This window comes from Hermetia illucens, chromosome 6 (genome assembly GCF_905115235.1).
Source record: "Hermetia illucens chromosome 6, iHerIll2.2.curated.20191125, whole genome shotgun sequence".
Lineage (NCBI taxonomy): Eukaryota > Metazoa > Arthropoda > Insecta > Diptera > Stratiomyidae > Hermetia > Hermetia illucens.
The window spans coordinates 47,479,200-47,505,616 of NC_051854.1; the positions used below are offsets into that span (position 1 = coordinate 47,479,200).

At 43.9% G+C, this 26,417-nt stretch overlaps 1 protein-coding gene across 3 annotated transcripts in view; it reads left to right on the plus strand.

The window, feature by feature from the left end:
• Positions 1-26,417, plus strand: part of LOC119659469 (ubiquitin carboxyl-terminal hydrolase 8) — a 52,172-nt gene that overhangs the window by 11,475 nt on the left and 14,280 nt on the right. Inside the window, exon 1 of one of the 3 annotated variants that reach the window (XM_038067561.1) lies at positions 7,973-8,400. The exons of 1 other annotated variant lie outside the window; for it this stretch is intronic. In XM_038067561.1, the coding sequence (XP_037923489.1) occupies positions 8,335-8,400 (66 nt within the window). In that variant the 5' untranslated portion in view covers positions 7,973-8,334. One more of the 3 variants, XM_038067560.1, reaches the window with a different exon arrangement.

The following is a 26,417-nucleotide window of genomic DNA, read 5'->3' on the forward strand; positions in this document are numbered from 1 at the left end:
CCTTTCTGGCTAACTTCGCCGTAGGCACTAACTGCAAGTTTTCCACTGAGTCGGAAAACATGCCTTCTACAGATTTATCTATAGGGGGGTATGAATGTGATGAGGCCTCCAAAATCCGCGCTTCGGCCGCGACATGGTTGCTCATGGTCGCGGGTGGATTCGAAGTCTGTGACTTCCTACCACTTGGAGAGTTTATATCCTTCGTTTCCATATTCATATTTTGGGCACCCTTAGTGTATTTGTAGACTACTACAGGCTCCCCCACCACGTCAAGGTGGTGTCCGAAGGGGAGTAAGTATACACTTAACAGAAAAACTCTGCGTACACCTCATGTCGTTCAGCTTTCAATATGAAACAAGTCGGAACACCGGGAGCTGGTGCTTCGGATATATAAGTTTTGTGTTCATCTTATGTGAGAAACTTTCTAGGCACATTTCATTTTCCATTCGTATATGGCTAAAAACCCAAAATATTTATTCAGATTTTTTTTTCAAACTACTATATGCGTACATATTACAGACGTAGATATTATCATATTTAAAATCAATACTCGATAGATGTAATAATTAGACTTTATTAATTTTAATGAATGAGTTTAAATTAATTAAAAACTGCACCGCGTGATAACCGACTATCCAAACGTTAGAGGCAGAAGAGAATGATCTCGCTTCGTGTGTTTCTTTCTGCACACTTTCCTCGCTAGTCTTCCACTCCCGTGGCGAGCTCTACAAAGTGGAAACTTCCGCGCCATCTATTTGTTCGCATTCGCAACATTCGAAATAAATTTCGAATGCTGCGAATCCTGCCGCGCCACAATTATGTTCACGTCTATTATCGAATACTATCTATCAAATACTTATATATGCATGTATATAAATTGATCGTACACCTATTTTTGATTTACTTCGTGCATAAAAGAATCCATATGTACATATAAAGTACGTATATATACAAATATATCTATCTGAATTGGGCACTACCCCAAAGCTTTATTTACATATACTTATAAATACATACATTTGGCTGTCTGAGGTAATTGATATTGATATACAGGATGCGGCAGCACGCGCGCCACTCAGTTAGTTGATATCATAGCGAAGCGCTAGTGGTCTCGTTCAAGAGGGGATACTGTAAAGTTTTGTCCCGACACGGTTCAGTCGCATCATGCGTTGGAATAGTGAGGAGCGTGCCTTTGCCGTTGAGGTTTACTTTTCAAGCGGATGTTCGGTTATTGCAACACAGCGTGCATTTCGGAATCGCTTTAATTTAGCCCCGTTGGCTCCCGTCCCAGACCGCAAATCATTTGTACCATGGGTCACTACATTCAGACAAACTGCAAGTGCGATAAAAGGAAGAACTGGAGTCCCTCGGCCCGTTAGATCACCTGAGAACATTGAAGCAGTGAGAGCGTCAATGTTGCGATCGCCACGGCGTTCTGCGCGCAAACACGCATCTGCCCTTGGACTATCCGATCGTTCTGTGAGAAGAATTCTTCGTGATGATCTTCATTTTCATCCCTATAAGATGGCGATAATGCAGGAACTTTCAGAACGTGACTTCAATTCTCGGATGAACGCGTGTGAGCTTCTTCTTGATGTCGTTCCCGAGGGTGCTATTGTTTTTTTTAGCGATATAGCTATATATGGGTCGGTTAACAAACAAAACATGCACTACTGGGCTGACACCAACCCTCGAGAATTGCATCAAAAGCCTTTGCATTCACCCAAAGTCACAGTGTGGTGTGCAATTTCCTCAGCTGAAATTATTGGTCCCTGGTTTTTTGAGGAAAATGAGGTTACAGTGACAATGAATTCGGACCGGTATGTAAACATGCTACAGAATTTTTTTTCCCACGACTAGAAAATTTGAATTTGGGGGACACTTGGTTCCAACAAGACGGTGCAACAGCACACACTTCAAGAGCATCGATGGCTGCTTTGAGGGAACACACTATGGGGTTTTTTGAAATCCAGTGTTTATGTGAACCGTCCAAAAACCCTACAAGATTTGAAGACCAACATCCAAAAGGAAATTGCAAACATAACACCTGCTATGCTAACAAGAGTCATGACAAACGCCAGAAATCGGTTTACGCAATGTATGGAGAATGGGGGACGTCACCTAACAGATTTGATCTTCAAAACAATGTAAATAAAAACTTTAGACATGTACCTACATTATAAAAAATAAATAAATATTTTCCGATGCATACAATAGTTTTTATTGAGTTTTGAAAAAAGGAAGTTATGCTGCCGCACCCTGTATAAATGATTAAAAAGCGAAATGTTTCCCTGCGACCTCCCATTCACGTGAGCTCACTTTTTGTGGTATTAACGAATTGATATGTTATGATGATATCATACACGTTTTAGAATGCACGAAATTCACACAAAATGTAAAAGTTTCACCTTCTATAACTTTGTTAATAATAGTTGGATTTGCTTCAAACTTCCCAAAGTTATACCTCATACAAGTGCCATTTTGTAGTTCTAGCATGAACTTAGGGGGGGGGGGGTTTCCGGCTAAATCACTAAAATATACTTATGTACTATTATTACCGTTATTTGTGCAGATATCGGAAGAGAATGTAATTTGGGTTTAGAAACACCACTGTGATTTTTTTTCAGATTTTTCGGTAAAATAGGTCCTGAGAACGAGACCTGTTACACTTTTGGAGGGTCATATATGGGACCAATTTTGAAAAGTACTAATTGAGCCTTTTCATTTGATACCCACCCCCAAATGGCCACATTTTAAGAAAAAAATTGTGCATCCTATATTTATATGCATGGGAGCCCCTCCTTAAACTTAACACAAAATGGCGCCGGTTACTGTATGTAAAGGAAACAACAGACCACACGCGCTCACCAAATTTCATGACAATCGGTCCAGCCATCTCCGAATAAATCGGGTGTGACAGACGGACAGGCAGACATAGACTCGATTCTAATAAGGTGTTGTTTCATACAAAACCTTAAAAACTGAAATGAATCAAATATTTTTCAGATTTTGCATCGACTATCGATTAACTGTTTGTTAATCACCCGGCACACTGGTTTCCATTAATTTCCTTCCAGCATTTTCTGAGGTAGCTGTAATTTTTCCAGGAAACATACAGAATCAAAGCGGAAAAATTCTGCACTCACTCATCGAATTAGGGAATTCCCCGAAATATGACGTCCCAAAAGCACTTCTTGAAATCGTCTTGCATCTGTTATTAAGGGGGCCATCCCAAGGAATCGATTTTTTTTTCTGACATCAATTGTATCTAGATATAGTGTAGAATATATGGGCAACGTGAGTTTTTGATATCAGAAGTCGTTCGGAAATTACAGTGTTAAACAAGTAAAATGTCACAGGCTAGGTTTAGGCTGATCGTCGTAATAAAGCGCATATTTATCGGTCGGAATGACTTCGCTAAAATCATAAGAATTTAGCCAAGGCTTTACATATGTTTTTTCAAGAAACCTAAGGTTGATGGACTATGTATAGCAGATTAATAGTCAGTTAAGATTTTATGGTTAAAAATCGTATTCTACTTTTTAAATGCGTTTTTCTTGAAACTGCATGTTTGAAAATCTTCTGCCACCATAGCCCAAAATCTATTCAACAAAATTCTTTGAAATTTTCACGACTTATTCAGAACGTACGGTCCACAAACTAGGATAATTGCGATTCATTCAGTAGTTTTGTTTTTTACTCCTTAAACAAGCCTTAGAAAAAACCAAAATTTATAAAAAAAATTTAATGAGGCATAAAACATTTAGCTTTTAATATTTTTTAATAATCCTAGTTTGCGGACGGTGATTATGTCCGCACGTTAAAATGCCGTTTACGCATGTTCAAGATATTAATGAATATATAGTGAAAAATTCGTATTTATACCTTTATCCAGTTTTTCACTAAAAATTCTAAAAAAACGAAAAAAACGGCCTTTACACGGGTGGTTGATTTTCACGGAGCATAAAGCACGCGATTAAAAAGTTTCTGTAAAGTTTGTATTGTGGAATAAGTGTTTTTATTGCAATGGGGGGAATTCTGTTCGAAAAGCCGTTCTGGTCGTCCATCAATGTTGTCCTAGAGAGAAAGGTGCAGTATCCTAACACGATTTTATTGAAAGCAGGTGTTTGCAAACTTTTCTGCTAAGTGTATGTCTGTTTTTGACAATTGAAACCCAAACCGATAAGGACTGAGAACATTGTTCATGAGATCGAAGAAGCTGTTGATTTTTTTCAGATAATTAAATTTAGTAGTGGTTGGAACTTCTGGATTACACCATCAGAAGTTGACATTTGATGCGCTCTTAGAAATCATCATCAAAACCAACGGCGCAACAACCGGTATCCGGTCTAGATCTGCCTTAATAAGGAAACTCCAGACATCCCGGTTTTGCGCCCAGGTCCACCAATTCGATATCCCTAAAAGCTGTCTGGCATCCTGGCCTACGCCACCGTTCCATCTCAGGCAGGGCGTCGTTTTCTTTTTCTGCCATAGATATTGCCCTTATAGACTTTTGGGGCTGGATCATCCTCATCCATACGGATCAAGTGACTCGCCCACCGTAACCTATTGAGCCGGATTTTATCCACAACCTGACGGTCATGGTATCGCTTCCTCATGTAGGGACCAAAAATTCTGCGGAGGATTCTTCTCTCGAACGCGGCCAAAAGTTCGCAATTTTTCTTGTTCAGAACCCAAGTCTCCGAGCAATACATGAGATCATTGTCTTATACAGTAAGAACTTTGACCCTATGGTAAGACGATTCGAGCGGCTCTGTTGGCTGCCAACAACCGTGTGCGGATTTTATCGTCGTAGCTGTTAGCACAGAGAAAATCTGATCTGTTGCTGATTTGCCTGGAGTGAAGCCTCTTTGGTATGAACCAATGATGTTCTGGGCGTATGGGGCTATCCGACCTAGCAAGATAGCGGAGAATAACTTATAGATGGTACTCAGTAATGTGATACCTCTATAATTGCTGCACTGTGTGATATCTCCCTTTTTATGTATGAAACAGATAATGCCTCTTCGGCATTGATTGCTGCCCCACACCTTGAACACAAGCTGATGAACCACTTGGTGTAATTGGTTGCCTCCACATTTAACCAATTCGGATGTAATGCTTATGATTTTTAAGTCGATGAATTTCACGGACTGTTTCTTCTATACTTGGTGGTGGCAGTATTTGTCCGTCGTCTCCGGTTGGCGGGACGTCCAACTCGCCGATGTTCTGGTTGTTCAGTAGTTCATCAAAGTACTCAACCCATCGCTTCAATATGCCCATTCTGTCGGAAATCAGATTTCCCTCTTTGTCTCGACAGGATGAGCATCCAGGTATATAAGGTTTCATCCTGCTGACTTGTTGGTAAAATTTCCGCGTCTGGTGCGGTTGCTCCCTGTACTTTTCAAGTTCACAGACCTGTTGGTTCTCCCAGGCTTCCTTTTCCCATTTGTGAAGTCATTTCTCCGCTCGCCGGAGTTCGTGATAAGTCTCCGCGCGTGCCCGCGTCCTTTGAGAATGCAGCATTCTTCCGTTCTTACATTCATTGTCAAACTAGCCGTTCCGACTTTTTTTGTGACTGGGGCTACGTATCTTTGTGGCCGTATCAATGATAATGTTTTTCAGGTGGTTGTGAAGATCATTTGTTGATGCTTCATCTCCAGGACTTCTGACTGCGGTTATTGCGATACCCATTTCCCTCTTATAGGTGTTGCGGAGGGCTGTATTGTGGATAGCTTCAGTATTTACTCTCACCTGATTGTCAGAGGGGGTTGTATGTGGTGTCGTAATTCGAGCTCGGAGCACCATGCCAACAAGATAGTGGTCCGAGTCTATATTGGGTCCCCCTATATGTTCTGAAATTCATCACGGCTGAGATTTGGCGGCGTTCGATCCACACGTGGTCAATTTGGTTGAAAGTGCTCCCGTCTGGAGAGACCCACATATGTTTATGAACCGCTTTCCGCGCAAAGCGGGTACTTCCAACAACCATTTCGTGTGACACTGCTAATTGAATAATCTGCAGTTCATTATCATTTGTTTTTCGTGTAAGCTATGGGAGCCAACGTATCGCCTGAATACGGGCTCCTTCCCTACTTGGCTGTTAAAATCCCCAAGTATGGTTTTAATATCATATCTGGGACAGGCTTCGAAGAAGGTATCCTTCTCCGACTCTGCAGTCTCCTCTGTAGTGGCGTGAACGTTAATGAGGCTTATATTTCTAAACTTGCTTCGCAAGCGCAGAGCACATAGCCGTTCGTTTATGTTTTCAAAGCCGATAACAGCAGGTTTCATTCTTTGGCTGACTAAGAAATCTACTCCGACCACATGGTTCACCGGATGGCCGCTATAATATATGGTGTAGTGGCTCTTCTCCAGGAAACCGGTCCCTGTCCAACACATCTCCTGTAACGTTGTTACATCAGCCCTATATTGGAACAGGGTATCGGCTAGCTGCTCAGCAGTATTCGGTCTGCACAGGGAGCGCACGTTCCTTGAGAAAATGCTCAAATCGTTAATCCGTTGTGGTTGCCGGGTTCGTCGTTGTAAGAGCCATCCTGTCCGGTTCCTTTCGTGGGTTCGTAACATCGGTTTTCCGTGTAGGGTTGTCAGCTCTGCCCCACCTCCAACCTGGACGACCAGTTGGTACATTTGGTCCCATTTTTGGGCGCGGGAGACTCGCCTTGAACCTTCCCCGTCTGCAGTTTTTCATAAAGAAAGAATTCCCAGCGATTACCACGTGGAGGTGGAGATAGGGTTTGGTAGTAGAACTGTTGGTGTTGGTTCAGCATGCGTTTCCCAGGTTTTATGCTCCATTGTGGGTACCAATCCACGTTTCGCCTTGGGACCTATACTACCCTTGAACCGCCGGGACCGATTTCGAAAAGTACTAATTGAGCCTTTTCATTTGATACCCCACATGGCGACATTTTATGAAAAAAAAATTGCACCCTCCATTTACATGTATGGGAAGCTCCACCTTAGACTTAACCCAAAATGGCGCCACTTACTGTATGTAAAGGGAACAACAGACTACACGCTCTCACCAATTTTCATGACAATCGATCTAGTCATTTCCGAACAAATCGGGTGTGACCGACAGACAGACAGACATTGACTCGATTCTAATAAAGTTTTCTTTCACACAAAACCTTAAGAAGTGATACCAATCAAATATTTTTCAGATTTTGCTTCGGCTATCGATTAACTGTTTGTTAATCACCGTCCGGCACACTGGTTTCCATTAATTTCCTCCGAGCATTTTCTGAGATAACTGTAATTTTTCCAGGAAACATACAGAATCAAAGCGGAAAAATTTTGCACACACTCATCGAATTAGGGAATTCCCCGAAATATGGCGTCTCAAAAGCACTTCTTGAAATCGTATTGCAACTGTCATTAAGGGGGCCATCCGGTGTGTCGGATCCGAGGAATCGATTTTTTTTGGCATCAATTGCTGCTCAATATATCTCCTTTAAATTCATCGAACTTACGTAACGTCCTTGTGAGATGTTTACCAAACTTTTCAACTTGAATAATGAAGATACGTTTTCTTTTCGAGATAGTAGCAACAGGTGACCATTCAGGACCATCTAGTTCCAAGTTTCTATTCGTATAATCAATGGACCAAGAACTGGAATAATCAACGGTAGGCAGTTCGATGTGGACTGGAAGATGTCACAAAACCCCCATGACTATTCACCCTTAAGTTCTCTATTTTAAACTTCCTACAATGTCTACAAAGTGGTGTGTCTATTTGCATGAATCTGCGCCAGTTCATTGCTTGTGACGAGGTTTTTCTACTACTTCCCTAGTTTCTTCTTTGTTTTTGTTATGCGGAACTTGTTGGACACATGTAGAACCATTTCAAACGTGAGATTGAAAATTAATCCAATTAGGGGTCTGTCCAGGTGACTTACCACATTGGCGAGAACTTTTACGTTGAGCTGCTCCGAGGTACGGAATGCAACCGAGTTCAGTCTTGAATATATTCTCATTACGTTCAGCACCTGATTGAAACCATTGTACATTTTATAGTTATTTTGTGCATCTACGGATAATTTCAGTACTAGTACGGGTCATTTTCAGTGCGACGTCTTGTTAGGGAATTAACGAGATTCCTTCATTCCAAAAACTAGAGATCCTATCACTATCTCTATCTGGCACCGAAATTAAATTATTCCCTCCCTCATTAGTGCAACGAAACGAACTTATTTGAAAATTATCTAGTGAAGATCGAGTGCTAGTTGAAGCGAAGAAAGTGCCGGGAGTAATTCGTCCTGTTCCTGTGTGTAACGCGACTCTTGGAATTATTCGGACGAATGCAAAGTTACAATGGTGATTTTTGGTGGAATAAAAATCAAATTTCCTCATCCGAATTTCGTCAGTCCATTGAAAAAGGTGAATGGTGCATTGGATGATGTTTTGTTGTTGTTAATGTGATGTGTGGTCTCTGTAAATCGATTTTGTCGCCTACTGTAAACAAGCTTGTAGAACTCGAACCATAAACGCAAATGAATTTGCTAAATAGGATTTACTATTTTTCCACGGGATTTGTGGCTGCAACGGGATTTCTATGTTTGATTTTGTCGTTGAATCGGTGAATAATAAAATAGTTTATGATAATTTCCTTGTGATTCGATAGTTGGTAGGAGTTTAAAAGAATAAGATGCCTCAGAACATGCAAATTCAAGTTAAAAAGAAGGACAGCTTGCACAAATTGTCCTTGATAATAAGAGCGATTATTGCATTCAAAAATGTAAGAATCATTTAGATTAACAATTTTTGATACAAGTTTTTCTCAAATTGCTTTCGTTGAAATAAAATATGTAATGAATTAAGTGCTGATGGCATCATTAGAAAACACTCCGAGATTGATTGATTTTAACAGGATCCAAAAGAAGGGAACATGTTCCTCCCACCACTAATTAATTCCATAAGTAGCCGGTATTCTGAGTGCTCGTGCAGACTTACGTGCTACGTTATATATAAACATCACGCGCCATGTCTTGTGAACGTGAAATATAACGCGTAATTCATGATAATGAGTCATCGAATACGCGCTTGGCCCTACATCGCTGGGTTTGACTAGAAGCTATCCGCAGTTGTAATGAGCAAGAAATGTGTGAGACTTGAGAGTATCATTCTCATTGAGAGTAACATTCTCCTCTCTAAACTTCCATTACTAGACTTCCCTCCCTCAGTCATCTCCCGGCGTTCCTCCTATCTCTCATACCATTCTCGCAAAGTTTCTTTCCATGGTTACTCATCTCATTCCTTCTTTTGGCGTTCCCCAAGGTTCTATCCTTGGCCCAGGAAGAGTAGCTCCTGTTTTTTTATCAATGATCTCGCCTCCATCCTCACCTGCTCGTATTTGCTTTCCGCAGATGACCTTAAGGGGGTCATCCCGTGTGAAGGCCGTTTTTAAGGTTTTGTTTGTAAAACAAAACCTTATTAAAATCGGTTTACTGTCTGTCTGTCTGTCTTTTTTTTTTTTTTTTTTTTTCCCGATGGAAGGTGGAAAGCTTCAAAAGCTACCGCAGGCTCCTGCCACACGGTTATGTGGGACTCTTACCCACTAAAACCACCTCCTTCTCTTTCCACTCTCCCCGCGGGACTCCCATTTGGTATTACGTCGCGGGGCTGGATCAGAATTTATTCTGCGCTCATGTCAACATTCGTGTTCCTCTCGCGTTCATTCTTTCGGATGACTTCCTCCTGCCTAAGCTTCTTTCCGATGGCTGTAATCACTTTTCAACTTCGGTCCATATCCCCTTGGCTTCCACCATAAGCTCCATGATATTTTCGGGTGTAAAGTGCTCCCCGGTTGTAGCTTCTAATGTAGCCCTTTGGGTTTCGAATCTGGGGCAGTGAAAAAAGACGTGTTCTGCGTCCTCTGGAATGTTTGCACACTGTGGGCAATATGGCGAATCATCGCGCCCAAATCGGTACAGATATGCTCGATAGCCTCCGTGTCCGCTCAAGAATTGAGTTAGGTCGAAACCTACTTCGCCGTGAGGTCGCTCGATCCATTTCCGGATATCCCATATGTTTTTGTGAGTCCAACGGCCTTTTTCTGACTCGTCCCACTTCTCTTGCCATTCCGCGACAGTTTCAGCTCGTGCGAACTGTCGCCGACGGGCAGGAGATTCTCCGGTGAGGTACGTTCGATCGTAAAGTCGTTGTGTTTCTTTCGCCAGAATCTCAATCGGGATCATTCCTGCTATCACGCAAGCTGCTTCATTAGAAATTGTTCTGTAAGCGCAACATGTTCGGAGTACACTTATGCGATACGCAGCTCCAATCTTTTTTTTATTTATTATATTTTCCAGTGCATCTGCCCATACTGGGGCTGTATACAGTAGGATCGAACTGACCACCCTTGAAATAAGGAGTCGACGGCTCGGCCTTGGGCCACCTATATTTGCTGCTTGGTTGCTGCACCCTCCACATGCAATCTGAAATTCAACCTCTGGTCAATCATTACACCTAAGTACTTAAGTGCAGGCTTGGAATAAATTGTTTGCATTCCAACTTTGATCTTCATGGAAGTGCACTTTCTCCGCTTGGTAATAAGTACTACTTCCGTCTTATGCTCTGCGAGCTGTATACCAGCATTCTCTAACCAGGATTTAATCTCATAGACTGCTTCATTTGCATAGTCGAGAAGGCGTGCAACAACCGTCACACCAATATCGTCCGCGAAACCAATGGAGGCCACACCAGTAGGAAGGTCTAGGCTCAGTACCCCGTTATACATAATAATCCACAAGAGTGGCCCTAGGACAGACTCTTGCGGAACTCCGCATGTCGTTTGGTGGGATTTCATTCCTTCATCTGATTCGCAGCACAGAGTCCTATCGATTAGGAAGTCGGCAACAATACGCACCAGGTACTTCGCCACGCCTAAGTTAATTAGGGACTCAAGTATCTTGCTCCATCTAGCGGAATTGAAGGCATTCTTCACATCAAGTGTAATCACTGCACAACATTTGCCCTCGTCAAGTGCGGTCTTAGCTACTAGGACAAGTGCATCCGTTGTAGACCTCCCCTTTCGAAAACCGAACTGATTTTCGGAGAGACCGCCATCCTTTTCGGCAATTCGAATTAATCTGTTATAGATTATTCGTTCGAATAGTTTGCCAGTATTATTTAGAAGGCATATCGGCCTGTAGGACGAAGCTTCACCCAAAGGTTTGTTTGGCTTGGGGACTAGAATTAATTTCTGCTTCTTCCATTGTGTAGGAAATACTCCTTCTTTAAGGCATGTGGTGAATGCCTCGGCAAACATATTTGGAGCTATTTTTACTGCTGCCTTCAGAGCTTTATTGGGGATGCTATCCAAGCCAGGTGATTTATTTCCAACAATTTTATCCGCAGCTTCGAGGACCTCCTTTTCGCTTACCGTGGGAACTTCCGCGGTGTCTATCTCGACAGTGGGAAGGTTAGCGGTACTCACATTCTGTGGGAAAAGATCCGTTACTATTTCATCAAGCCGAGTAGGGGAAGAGATCGGTGGGGAGCGTTTGCCTTTAACTTTCGATATTACGGTTTTATAAGCGCCACCCCAGGGGTTCGTGTCAGCTTCATTACACAGTCGCTTAAAGTGTTCGCATTTACTTTTCATGATGGCCACATGTAGTTTCTTCCGAGCGTTTTTATATTCTTCATGTAGCTGCTCGTATCCAGATCGGTTTCTATTTCGCTGACTGTGCCTTCTGGCCTTGAGGCAGGCCTTGCGGCATTCTCCGATTTCAGAATTCCACCAAAAGTTCGGAACTCGCTTCTGTGATACAACATACCTTGGCATGGATGCGTCACATGCTCGTCGCAACTTCTCGCCAATCTGCAGAGCTTTATTTTCTGCGCTTCCTTCAAGCGCTGTATTTTGCTGCAAAACCTCTCCGAAAATCTCCTCGTCAAACCTATTAGCTGCCCACCTTTCAGCTCTCGTCCGAGACCGTTTCATTCGTTTTCCATGTCTGATTTCAAAAATGATGGCCTGGTGGTCGCTATGTGTATATTCGTCACTGACATACCACTGCAGATCCTTAGCTAAAACATCGCTAACAAAAGTGACATCTATCACGGACCCCATTTCTCTCTTACGGAAAGTGTTCACGCATCCAGTGTTAGCCACTACAAGATTCAGACGAGAAAGAGCTTCGAGTAATATTCGTCCTCTTGCGTTCGTTTCTCGGCTGCCCCATTGTTCAGCCCATGCGTTGAAATCTCCAGCCACTATCTATGGTTTTGTGCGTCTGTTGCTAACCTGTCCACCAAAGAATGGAACTCCTCTGTCGTAAGGCTTGGAGCGCATAACAGCTGTAAATAGATATTCCGCCTATTTTTGCTCTAGTGAAGCCATTCTCGAGGATCTTGGTGGTTCCTTCTATGGCCCGATTTCCGCATGTCCATATCGCTGCCTTTCCGCTCTTATCCGCGACCCATACTCCACTGTCTAGGTTTTTGTACTGCTCGCAGATAATAGCAACGTCGATTTTGTTTTCGAATATCGTCTGGGAGAGCAGGTCCTGAGTCGCTTGGCAATGGTTCAGGTTTAGCTGTAGGAACCTCATTTGCGCATAGTGTTGATCGCCTTCCTATACACCGGACATGTGCTGCTGCCTGTGACATGGGCGCTGTCAATGTCGTTTATTTGCCTGCAGAACAGACAATTGGGTTTTTCTTCGCAGGCTTTTGCAATGTGGCCTTTATTTCCGCATTTAGGACACAGGTCGGACCTATCGTGAACGCTAGTACATTTCTTCGCCACGTGCCCAAATTCCAAACACCTGAAGCATCTTTTTAGAGTTATCTGCTCTCGTAGTCGGCAGACGACCCAGCCAATCCGAACTTTACTGGCTGTGATAGCCCTTTTGGCCGCTTCAAGTGTTAGGCTTATGGACGCAGTTTGTGTGCCGCCATATGCCTTCCTCAGCCGTAGAATATCTCGCTCCTGGACCGACTGTATTCCCAACTGGGATCGTAGCGCTTGACAAATTTCAATGACCACACGATTTTGACTGAGCTTCACTTCTGCTGCCTCACCCAGTGACGACTCGATTTTTTTCTGCAAGTCTTCTGACTTGTTTTCGCCTGGTTTGAATTCCAGCAATAGGTCACCCTTCTGTGTTCGCCTTATGCGGTTCACACTTTCACCTAGCTCCATTAACGAGGTGTCTGTTTTGACCTTGCGCAGAATATCAGCGTACGTAAGCTCACTTGTTTTTGTTATTATTAGCGCATCAGGCCTGCTTCTCTTTTGCAGCTTTTTCTTCTTTTACACCTTAGTCCAAGTGGAACCTTGATTGGAGTTACCGTCTTTCGCCGTAGGCTCTGGTAGTCTTTCGCGAATTTGCCGTGGAGGCGTTTTCTCCATCTGTCTGTCTGTCCGTCACACGCATTTTTCTCGAAGACGGTTATAGCGATTGACACCAAATTTGGTAAAAAGGTGGGAACTGTGAACGCTCACGCATATAGCGAGTTACATCCTCTTACGACGCATTTAAGGGGGGGGGTCGGGGGGGGTCCCCATACATGCAAAAGGTGGGTGTACATGTTTTTTCATCAAATATAGTCATGTGGGGTATCAAATTAAAGGTCTCGGTTAGTACTTTTCAAAGCCGGTATTAGTTTTGATTTTTGCTGAAAAGGTGGGGAGTGCGGGGGGTTGAAAGTGGTCATTTTTTTAACGAACCCATTCTCAGGAACTACCCAACCGAAAAATCTGGAAAAAATCAGGGGGCTGCCACTATATGGTGCCTAGGCTCCGAAATACCCTCCATACCGATATCTGTTCAAATAAAGTTAATAATAGTATATTACTATAATTTTTAGTAATTGACAGGAAAACCCCCCTTGAGTTCACCCTAGAAGCAATGTAGCCTACGTTATAGGTCATAATCCTGCCAAATTTGGTGAAAATCGCATTATTACTAACAAAGTTATACTAGGTCAAATCTGCGCTCCTCTGCAAATTCAAGACAATAAATGTCAATTTCACTTGAAAGTGGCTATTTTCAGATAATATATGCATATTTTACGTGCTACATGCTAATGGGACAAATGCACACCCAAATCTCTTTATGAAAGAAATACACAAAACCTTTCATACCTGAAGCGTCTAGCTTCCGGTTTCGCCTTTTTTTGAAAAAATATTTTGGAGGACTGGATAAAGATAGAAACGTGATTTTTTCACCAAATGTTTATTGATATCTCTAGTATATGTGATAAATTTTTCAGCTTGATATCGTAGCTAGTTTTTGGAATATGTGTCAATTTATGTACTCATCTCCAAAAAAGGTGTTTTTCTGCTGCCACGCTGGAGGGCGCTGTGTTCATCCGAGGAAAAAAACTAAACGGCATTTTAATGTGGACAATATTTCACGGTCCGCAAACTAGGATAATTAGAAAATATTAAAAGGCAAATTTTTGGTGGGCTTTTAAACTTAATTTTGATTTTGGTGTTTTTTTACGGCTTTTTTTTATGAATAAAAAAAAACGACCCATCCGATTGCAATTATCCTAGTTTGCGGACCGTAGAAATATGTATTAAAGAAGTCGTGAAAATTTCAAAGAATTTGGCTGGATAGATTTTGAGCTATGGTGGCAGCCGATTTTCAAGATGCAATTTCGAGAAAAACGCATTTGAAAATTTAAATGTGATTATCAACAGTAAAATTTTAACTCACCATTAATCTGCTATACCTGGTCCATAGAGAGCACCCTCTGTTTCTTCAAAAAAGTCTTGTAAGGCCGATTGTTGCTCTCTGGTTTCAATTCTGGCTCTTTTAGCGTGGTTAGTCGATCGTCGTTCGGACCGCCAAATTCGCGTTTCATTACGGCGGTCGACATAAACCTTACATATGTGACCAACTTGACATCCGATTGTCACTAGGATTTTGAGAATGCCATTGAATCCTTCATTGAAAATAATTACAGCCAGAAAAGTGGCTATTTCTACGACCTTGGCCCCAGAATGAAGGTGTTTAGGAGCGAAAGTCCAGATCAATGCATTTAACGACTCATTGTTATTCTGGGTCTCTGCTCCTAAAAATCTGTTCAAGAGATCATCTCGTGACAAATCTACGTAGATTGGTTTCATAACTGTTTGAACTTCTTCAGTCGAAGGTGCCTTCTCGTAGTGAAAACTATCCAGTTCTCCTTTAGTTTCCGCTTTGCGCCATTTGCACCAACTGTCCTCGCCTGCTGGACAATTTTGATGTTGAGGATTTATGGAAGAAAGTTACCCAAATTTCTTGCTTCATTCCTTCTATCGAATTTGTGTGTCGACGAATAGCTAGCCCAAAAAATGTAGTGAGGTCGTTAATAACCTTATCAGTAAGTTTTCCAGCCCCTTTTCCACCAATGCTTTTTTGATTCTTCTTTGCATTTCTAAGCCGCGTTCCCATTCTTTTCTCGACATGTCCTACGTATTCCTTTTTAAGGTTTTGTGTAAACACAAAACCTTATTAAAATCGGTTTACCGTCTGTCTGTCTGTCTGTCTGTCTGTCTGTCTGTCTGTCTGTCTGTCTGTCTGTCTGTCTGTCTGTCTGTCTGTCTGTCTGTCTGTCTGTCTGTCTGTCTGTCTGTCTGTCTGTCTGTCTGTCTGTCTGTCTGTCTGTCTGTCTGTCTGTCTGTCTGTCTGTCTGTCTGTCTGTCTGTCTGTCTGTCTGTCTGTCTGTCTGTCTGTCTGTCTGTCTGTCTGTCTGTCTGTCTGTCTGTCTGTCTGTCTGTCTGTCTGTCTGTCTGTCTGTCTGTCTGTCTGTCTGTCTGTCTGTCTGTCTGTCTGTCTGTCTGTCTGTCTGTCTGTCTGTCTGTCTGTCTGTCTGTCTGTCTGTCTGTCTGTCTGTCTGTCTGTCTGTCTGTCTGTCTGTCTGTCTGTCTGTCTGTCTGTCTGTCTGTCTGTCTGTCTGTCTGTCTGTCTGTCTGTCTGTCTGTCTGTCTGTCTGTCTGTCTGTCTGTCTGTCTGTCTGTCTGTCTGTCTGTCTGTCTGTCTGTCTGTCTGTCTGTCTGTCTGTCTGTCTGTCTGTCTGTCTGTCTGTCTGTCTGTCTGTCTGTCTGTCTGTCTGTCTGTCTGTCTGTCTGTCTGTCTGTCTGTCTGTCTGTCTGTCTGTCTGTCTGTCTGTCTGTCTGTCTGTCTGTCTGTCTGTCTGTCTGTCTGTCTGTCTGTCTGTCTGTCTGTCTGTCTGTCTGTCTGTCTGTCTGTCTGTCTGTCTGTCTGTCTGTCTGTCTGTCTGTCTGTCTGTCTGTCTGTCTGTCTGTCTGTCTGTCTGTCTGTCTGTCTGTCTGTCTGTCTGTCTGTCTGTCTGTCTGTCTGTCTGTCTGTCTGTCTGTCTGTCTGTCTGTCTGTCTGTCTGTCTGTCTGTCTGTCTGTCTGTCTGTCTGTCTGTCTGTCTGTCTGTCTGTCTGTCTGTCTGTCTGTCTGTCTGTCTGTCTGTCTGTCTGTCTGTCTGTCTGTCTGTCTGTCTGTCTGTCTGTCTGTCTGTCTGTCTGTCTGTCTGTCTGTCTGTCTGTCTGTCTGTCTGTCTGTCTGTCTGTCTGTCTGTCTGTCTGTCTGTCTGTCTGTCTGTCTGTCTGTCTGTCTGTCTGTCTGTCTGTCTGTCTGTCTGTCTGTCTGTCTGTCTGTCTGTCTGTCTGTCTGTCTGTCTGTCTGTCTGTCTGTCTGTCTGTCTGTCTGTCTGTCTGTCTGTCTGTCTGTCTGTCTGTCTGTCTGTCTGTCTGTCTGTCTGTCTGTCTGTCTGTCTGTCTGTCTGTCTGTCTGTCTGTCTGTCTGTCTGTCTGTCTGTCTGTCTGTCTGTCTGTCTGTCTGTCTGTCTGTCTGTCTGTCTGTCTGTCTGTCTGTCTGTCTGTCTGTCTGTCTGTCTGTCTGTCTGTCTGTCTGTCTGTCTGTCTGTCTGTCTGTCTGTCTGTCTGTCTGTCTGTCTGTCTGTCTGTCTGTCTGTCTGTCTGTCTGTCTGTCTGTCTGTCTGTCTGTCTGTCTGTCTGTCTGTCTGTCTGTCTGTCTGTCTGTCTGTCTGTCTGTCTGTCTGTCTGTCTGTCTGTCTGTCTGTCTGTCTGTCTGTCTGTCTGTCTGTCTGTCTGTCTGTCTGTCTGTCTGTCTGTCTGTCTGTCTGTCTGTCTGTCTGTCTGTCTGTCTGTCTGTCTGTCTGTCTGTCTGTCTGTCTGTCTGTCTGTCTGTCTGTCTGTCTGTCTGTCTGTCTGTCTGTCTGTCTGTCTGTCTGTCTGTCTGTCTGTCTGTCTGTCTGTCTGTCTGTCTGTCTGTCTGTCTGTCTGTCTGTCTGTCTGTCTGTCTGTCTGTCTGTCTGTCTGTCTGTCTGTCTGTCTGTCTGTCTGTCTGTCTGTCTGTCTGTCTGTCTGTCTGTCTGTCTGTCTGTCTGTCTGTCTGTCTGTCTGTCTGTCTGTCTGTCTGTCTGTCTGTCTGTCTGTCTGTCTGTCTGTCTGTCTGTCTGTCTGTCTGTCTGTCTGTCTGTCTGTCTGTCTGTCTGTCTGTCTGTCTGTCTGTCTGTCTGTCTGTCTGTCTGTCTGTCTGTCTGTCTGTCTGTCTGTCTGTCTGTCTGTCTGTCTGTCTGTCTGTCTGTCTGTCTGTCTGTCTGTCTGTCTGTCTGTCTGTCTGTCTGTCTGTCTGTCTGTCTGTCTGTCTGTCTGTCTGTCTGTCTGTCTGTCTGTCTGTCTGTCTGTCTGTCTGTCTGTCTGTCTGTCTGTCTGTCTGTCTGTCTGTCTGTCTGTCTGTCTGTCTGTCTGTCTGTCTGTCTGTCTGTCTGTCTGTCTGTCTGTCTGTCTGTCTGTCTGTCTGTCTGTCTGTCTGTCTGTCTGTCTGTCTGTCTGTCTGTCTGTCTGTCTGTCTGTCTGTCTGTCTGTCTGTCTGTCTGTCTGTCTGTCTGTCTGTCTGTCTGTCTGTCTGTCTGTCTGTCTGTCTGTCTGTCTGTCTGTCTGTCTGTCTGTCTGTCTGTCTGTCTGTCTGTCTGTCTGTCTGTCTGTCTGTCTGTCTGTCTGTCTGTCTGTCTGTCTGTCTGTCTGTCTGTCTGTCTGTCTGTCTGTCTGTCTGTCTGTCTGTCTGTCTGTCTGTCTGTCTGTCTGTCTGTCTGTCTGTCTGTCTGTCTGTCTGTCTGTCTGTCTGTCTGTCTGTCTGTCTGTCTGTCTGTCTGTCTGTCTGTCTGTCTGTCTGTCTGTCTGTCTGTCTGTCTGTCTGTCTGTCTGTCTGTCTGTCTGTCTGTCTGTCTGTCTGTCTGTCTGTCTGTCTGTCTGTCTGTCTGTCTGTCCGTCACGCATTTTTCTCGGAAATGGTTACAGCGATTGACACCAAATTTGGTAAAAAGGTGGGAACTGTGAACGCTCACGCATACAGTGAGTTACATCCTCTTACGTCGAATTTAAGGGGGGGTCCCCATACATGCAAAAGGGGGGTGTAATTTTTTTTTTCATCAAATATAGTCATGTGGGGTATCAAATTAAAGGCCTCAGTTAGTACTTTTCGAAAACGGTCTTAGTTTTGACATTTGTTGGAAAGGTGGGGAGTGCGGGGGGTTGAAAGTGACCATTCCTTTACGGGGGCCATTCTCAGAAACTACCCAACCGAAAAATCTGAAAAAAATCAAGAGGCTGCCACTATATGGTGCCTGGGCTCCGAAATACCTTCCACACTGATATCTGCACAAATAAAGTTGATAATAGTAGATTACTATAATTTTTAGTAATTCGCTGCAAAACCCCCCTTAAATTCATGCTAGGACCACGAAATTTCGCAACAATATAGGGTGTAATATAGAGCATGACGTTACCAAGTTTGGTGGAAATCGCACTATTGCTAACAAAGTTCTTTGCAAATTCAAGGCTATAAATGTCAATATCATCCGAAAGTAGATATTCTCACATAATATTGTATATGCATATATTACGTGCTACGTACTAAGAAATGCACAAAACCTTTCGTACCTGAAGCGTCCAGCTTCCGGTTTCCCGACTTGTTTACTACTACGTATATTTTATTACTTGCAGAAATACCGGAGAAAACTCCAGCAAAATCCAATATACAATATACAAAACTTGTCGCAATTGGAACATCCATATTCATGCTTGCTAAAAGTTTCTTTGCTGATGTTGATGCGAAGTCCTTTTTCTTCTCTGATAAGTATCGATTCCCATGAAATACTCGTTTTTAAGCGCGAGCATGACGTTGAACGTTAAAGCGATCTCCCTTCGTACGATCCATTAAAAAAAATCACTGAACCCACAAACAGCACAATACTTAAAACAAAATATAACTGAGTATAGCTTGAAAGCCTTTTAGTGCTCACTCTAGACTGGATTATCCTTTTTATTCCAAACAGCAAATAAGTTTAGACAATTGATTGGTTTTCCATCTTTTTATATTTATACCTGTGTTCGAATTTATAAGGCTCAGGTAAAAAACTAACAGGTAAAAAAGGATTCGATGCTCTTTCTCATCGAGTACTTTAGCCGCGGCTGGAAACTCCTTACCTGTTTAACAATGTAATTTCTGAACGACTCGGAATATCGGAAAATCCCTTGGTTCACATATTCTCCACTATATATAGATACAATTCATGCAAAAAAAATTGATTTCTCCAATCCGACACACGGGATGACCCCCTTAAAGTGTTTGTCTCTGTTGGACTGTGCTCTCTTATACTCCAACCTTGATCATTTAGTCCGTTGGTGTTCGGTCAACAAGCTAACACTGAATGTCAACGAATGCCACTGGATGTGCTTTTCGCTTAGACTCTCCCCAACATCCTTTTCCTATTATCTCATTGGACAACCCCTTTCACTACTGACCTTTAAAGACCTGGGTGTAATATTCGACGACAAACTTCGTTTCAATTCCCACTTCATTGACATCATCAGCAGAGCTTCCAAAATGTCTGGTTTTATCTACCTCAATGCAGCCCTCCTTAACATTCTTCAATTCGCTTGTCAGAAACATCCTTGAATATTGCTGTGTAGTCTGGTCCCCCTTCCGCATTCGTGACTGCTGCGCTCTTGAAGTTGTACAACGCAAACTCACCCGGATCCTCTTTTATTAGGTTGTTGCACATGAAATGGCCGATTTGGTACTAAAATTTGGAACGACTGTAAAGCTTACAAAAATTTATCTAATTAATCAAAATAGGTGCCAGTTGATTCAAATCACTTCTCCCAGCAAGATACAAGAGCATGTATGCCAGTTTCGTAGAAATCCAATTTTCGGGGGTTGATAAACTCATCGAAGGCAATTTTGATGCCCATTTCATTCCTATATTGTTTTTCCGCCAAAAAATGAGTGGTAGTCGTTTGGCGAAAGGTCCGGTGAATATGGTAGATGAGGCAAAGTCTCATACTGCAATTCGTTCAACTTTTGAACCGTTGTTCTGGATACATGAGGCCGTGCATTGTCGTGAAGGAGTATCACACTATCTCTGTTGACTAATCTCGGCCGTTGAGTACTCAATTTTTGGCGCATTTCCTCGAGTCGGGCACAGTATTTCTGTGCATTTATCGTTTCTCCAGGTGCCGAAAAAAGAATAGTGGATAACTCCAGCTGTAGATCACCAAACAGTCCCCATTATCTTTTTCGGGTGGAGGCTCGGTTTCGGCATATGTTTCGGTGGCTCATTAGCATCTAGCCATTGTACTGATCGGGGACGATTGTCGTATAATATCCACTTTTCATCTCATGTCATTATTCTGTGCAAAAAGGGATCGCTTCTGTTGCGGGAGAATAAAGAACTGGAAATTTTTATTCAAAGCGCCATGTTTTAACTTCGTAAGGGCATGCGGAACCCATTTGTGGAGCTTTTTCACCTTTCCAATTTGTTGCAAGTGCCGGGAAACTGTCGAATAGTGTACGCCCAGTTTCTCTGCAATGTCTCTCACAGACTGACGTGTGTCGGATTCGACTAGCAAACGGAACTCGTCGTTATCAATCGATGGTCCTGGATGTCCACGTGATTCACTTTGAAGGTTTACGTCGCCTGATCGGAATTTTTCGAATCACCGCCGTGTGGTTCGTTCGCTTACCGTATCAGCTCCAAATGCGCTGTTAATGTTCCTGGTCGCCTCCGCTGATTTATGACCGAGTTTGAACTCATACAGAAAAAGTATACGTTCTTGGCTCTTTTCCATCTTTTTTCCTTTTTATTCACTGTTATCACAACGATGGTCAAAACTGAAATGAATCCTCGAGTAAATGTAGGTGTATTTATATTCATTATCCGACACAACAGCGCCAACTAGTGGTGGTTTGATACAGCAAAGTCGCACCTAACTTCACTTGATTGTCAAATCGGGCATTTCATATGCAACAACCTAACAGTTCGGCAGAAACTGCGTGAAAATCGATGAACACCTCTACGGGGAGATCGCCAGGCCCAGCGACTTTACTCCGTTTGAATGCATTGATGGCCAGAATAATTTCACTTCTTTTTGGAGGAGCAGTCCATATCTACGTGTTGAGTAGCCATTTCATTAACGAGAGGTGGAACTTCATTGGGTAGGACTTGCTACGTTGTATCTTCTCGAATGCAGTCATAGATAGAACACAATGTCGGGTTTTTCAGTTGTAACTGGATTTCTATAGATTTAATATTTCCAAGTACCACTTTATTGCTATTTGAACGACCGTTTTGAAGAGGCCCAGATTTATTTCCGATTTACGGTTACGCAAAAGGTTCAAGATATGATTGTGTAATATTTAATTTCATTTATTCACAGCATATTCTCGTATATGAAGTGACTTAAGTATTGTCTGCATAACAAAGTCTTCATCACTATGCGCTAATTATGTCGTCCTATCACCTAAGCCCCTTAGCAGACGTTGACTCAAAGCACTCGTCTACTTGCGTGTGATGCATCGCCAATACTCACGCGGCAAGCACATTCCCATATTGTGCCGGTTTTCTCAGCTATTTCTGTATTGTGATATCGATAAATTTATTATATTCACTAATTGGAGTTGATTTTGACCTGGTGGTTTGTAGCATATCAACTTGATTTTGAGAATAGAAATAAGACTGGACTTGAGTCTATATTCTTTGCAAGTGCTAGTATTTTACTTCCCTTACTGTGCTCCTAGTTGGAGTGGCTTTGCTAACGACATTGATGCGTTGTCCGCCTAACCATACGATCTTTTTTTTCGTTGCCAGTAACAATCCAATGCAAAAAAGTCCTTTCTCACTTAGTCGTTCGAGCAGCAGTGAAGTACTCATTATGAAACCTTGTCGACGGAGCACTTTCACCATAAGTTTCTGAGAGTAAAGCCAGAACTATAATAAGCATATGCTTCTCGCTACAATATTTTCATTAGCTGTGTGCTTACAGGACCCCAGTCAATTACCTTTCTAATTTTCTAGAGTGGGATTAAGTTCCTCAGAAAGTCGTGGAATTCTTAAATAGCTCTGACTATTTTGCATACACTTGTGGCGCGGCAGGATTCGCGGCATTCGAAATTTATTTCGAATGTTGCGAGTGCCAACGAATAGATGGCGCGGATCTATCCACTTTGCGGATCACGACACGGGAGTGGAGGACCGGCGAGTGTGCCATGAGTTAGGGGCAGAAAAGAAACAAATGAAGGGAGACGTCTTTTCTGCCTCTAACGTTTGAGAAGCAAGAAGGAATTCAGTTCTCAACCATCAACCGGAATGGTCGTTTTGGTTTTGTATTTCATCTTAAATTAAAGAATAATTGTAAATAATATAAAAAAAAGATAAGTTCTATGATTATGTCAATTCAAACGATTCGCTTTTCAAATATTTTTCTTTTGAATTAAATTAAATATTTTTGTATATAAAAGACAATTTAGTGACAATAATGCAATAGCTTTAATAAAACTGAATAAATACTTAATTGGTGACCCCGATTTTAAAAAAAAAGTTCGTGCCCTTCAAAAGTTACAACTGATAACAACACATCTTGATGCCGAATTTCATCGTAAGGTCTATGAATTGGAACGCAGCTTGGAAGAAAGACATCGTGATATTTTCAAGAAACGTTTTGAGATCATAAATGGAGACTATGAGCCAACTGAAGAAGAATGCAATTATTCGGATGCTGAATATACTCTGGACTATACTCGCGCCATAGATGATTTCCCATTGTCAAGTAATAGAAATCCATCCACATCCCGAGTCGGAGCACAAGCAAGAAAGAAAAACGCCCTCCTGCACAACAACAACCACCACAAAATCAACAGCAGCAGCAACAGCCACCACAGCAGTATCAACAACAACAACATCAGTGCCACAACAATCAACAACAGCAACAAACGGACGTCCCCAGCACCGCCAACGCCGCAGCTACAGCCGACAAACTCGACCAGCGCCACCGACGAGGAGCTATACTTAAGAGAAATTATTATTCATTTATATATAATATTTATTTATTTATTCAGTTAAAAAAATAGTAATAAAAAATTTTGAAATCGCTGCAAGAGACGGCGTGGAGGTGTTTGGCATCGCGAGTCCTCCATTTTTGGTGGTGTTTTTGGTCTGCGCTGGATAGCGTCCGCTTCGTTTTTTTTTTCTCGTTTCGTGCGTGCATTTGTGGGTGCGGCCTGCCGTGTCAGTATAAACTCACCGCGTTTGCATCTCAATCTCGTACTTTTAGTGAAACAAGATGTCTTTTGACAATAAAGACGCAGCAGGCCCATCGGACCCGCAAGTGACCGCCCTCGCCGTACGCGTCCCTCCGTTTTGGCGGCGGAACCCCGAACTGTGGTTCGTGCATTTGGAAGCACAGTTCCAAATGTCCGGCATCACATCGGACGCGACACGTTTCAACTACGCGGTGGTCGGCCTGGACGAAGAGTCCATACTTCTGGTGTCCGACGTGGTGAAGTCGACATCGTACGTGCAGCTCAAGAGCGAGTTGATCAGGCGCCTGTCGGCAAGCGAGTCGGCAAAATTAGATCACTTGCTGGCGGGTTTAACGTTGGGTGATCGAACTCCCAACCAATTGCTTCGTGAAATGAGGCAATTGGGTGGGAGCAAGATCGGCGACGACCTGATCAAGTCGCTCTGGCTGCGTCGGCTCCCGGAGGGCACCCAGGCGATCCTCGCTTGCGTCTCCGGTTCCTTGGAGGAACTGGCAGCGACGGCCGACCAGGTCCAGGAGGTGTACGTACGCCCAACCTTGGCGGCCGTTCAACCACCGTCGGATGAGGTGGGTGAGTTGAGGCGCGAGATTGCTGCTTTAACAGCCAGTATGGCCGAGATGCGGGCGATGTTGGACGCTCAGCGTTCGGGCGCCAGATCGCGAGCACGCTCACGGTCTGCCACCCGAAAAGGGCGATCAGGTAGCAGGTCGTCAAGACAGTCCACGGACCAAGGGATTTGCTGGTACCACCGCAGATTCGGGGATAAAGCGACAAGATGTACGCTACCGTGTAGATTCTCTCCTACCGCAAAAAACTAGGTCCGCGGGGGGTCTTGGCGGCGGCCACCCAGAACGCAGCGCCACGTCGCCTAACTATTTTCGACCCCCTCAGCAGGCGCAACTACCTCGTCGACACGGGTGCAGAAGTTTCGGTTCTTCCCGTACCCCAGCATCATCAACTTTTCCCTCAACCGCTCAAACTTGCGGCGGCAAATTCCTCCCGCATAAACACGTACGGGTATAGGCAAGTAGACGTGAGTCTTGGCTTGCGTAGGACGTTTTCGTGGCGTTTCATCCTGGCGGATGTCAGCTTCCCCATACTAGGCGCAGACTTCCTGTGTCACTATGGATTGCTGGTGGACTTGCAAAACAAGTCTCTTATAGATTCCACGACCAAACTTAATTCGTCGGGACTTATGGTATCTCACCCAGGCAATAATCTTTCCGTTCTTTTAGAAGACATTACCGACTCTCGTGTTCGGGCACTTCTCCAAAAGTTCAGCCAGATTACTACCAACTGTAGTCTCTCCAAACCAGTGAAGCACAATGTGCAGCACCACATTATCACTACTGGTTCCCCGATCTTCTCGAAGGTGCGTCCTCTACCATCTCAGAAACTGGCAATTGCACGGAAAGAGTTTGAACAACTCGTTCAACAGGGTATCTGCAGGCCCTCAAACAGCTGTTGGTCTTCCCCACTGCATATGGTCCCTAAGCCAAACGGCGAATGGCGCCCATGTGGGGATTACAGAAGGCTAAATGCACAGACTGTTCCTGACCGATATCCAATTCCACTCATCCACGACTTTGCGCATCACCTCGCGAATTGCCGCATCTTTTCGACCTTGGACTTAACTAAGGCTTATCACCAAATCCCAGTAGCTCCTGAAGACATTCCAAAGACGGCAATATGCACACCCTTTGGACTCTTCGAGTTCACCCGGATGACTTTCGGATTGTGCAATGCGGCGCAAACCTTTCAAAGGTTCATTCACTCAGTCCTGCGAAACCTCGAATTCTGTTTCGTATATTTGGATGATGTTTTGGTCGCTTCTTCCACTGAGTCTGAGCACTTAGCCCATCTCGAGTGCATTTTTCAACGTCTCCTTGAGGCCGGTTTAGTCCTAAACGTTGAGAAATGCAAATTCCTTCAACAACAGGTGAGATTCCTCGGCCATTTCATTTCCCCTGAAGGGATACAGCCCGACCCAGACAAGGTGCAAGCGATAACAAGCTTCCCGCGTCCAAAGACAGTGAGGGAGTTGAGGAGGTTCTTGGGCATGCTAAACTTCTACCGTCGTTTCCTGCCCAAGGCCGCCCATCTCCAGTCCATTTTGAACGCGTACTTGTCTGGCCCCAAAACTAAGGACACACGAGAGATCGTGTGGTCTGAAGAGGCTATCTGCGCGTTTGACAAATCCCGTCAACAACTGGCCGACGCTACACTCTTGGCATTTCCTCTGCAAGATGCACCCCTAGCCGTTTTTGTTGATGCCTCTGACATCGCAGTAGGTGCTGCCCTTCACCAAAAGGTGGACCAAGTTTGGCAGCCGTTGAGCTTCTTCTCGAAGCAGTTGAATCCCGCTCAACGGAACTACAGCACCTACGATCGCGAACTGCTCGCCGCATACCTGTCCATCAAATACTTCCGTTTCTCCCTAGAAGGCCGGCCGTTCACAGTGTTCACGGACCATAAGCCTCTCACGTTCGCTTTGAAACAGAAGCCCGACAAAGCGTCCCCTCGTCAGCTTCGACACCTGAGCTTCATAAGCCAGTTCACGTCAGACATCCAGCACGTGTCCGGGAAGGACAACATTGTTGCTGACGCTTTGTCTCGTGTCTCCGAAGTTAACATCCCCGCCTCACTCGATTTCTCGGCTATTGCCAAGGCGCAAGTGGATGACGCAGCACTTCAGAGCCTCAAGTCCAACCCCAAATACAAATTTCGGGAGTTGCCCATCTTCGGCTCAAACCTCTCGCTCTGCTGCGAAGACTCGGAAAAGGGACCTCGGCCATACATTCCGGCCACATTTCGCAAGGA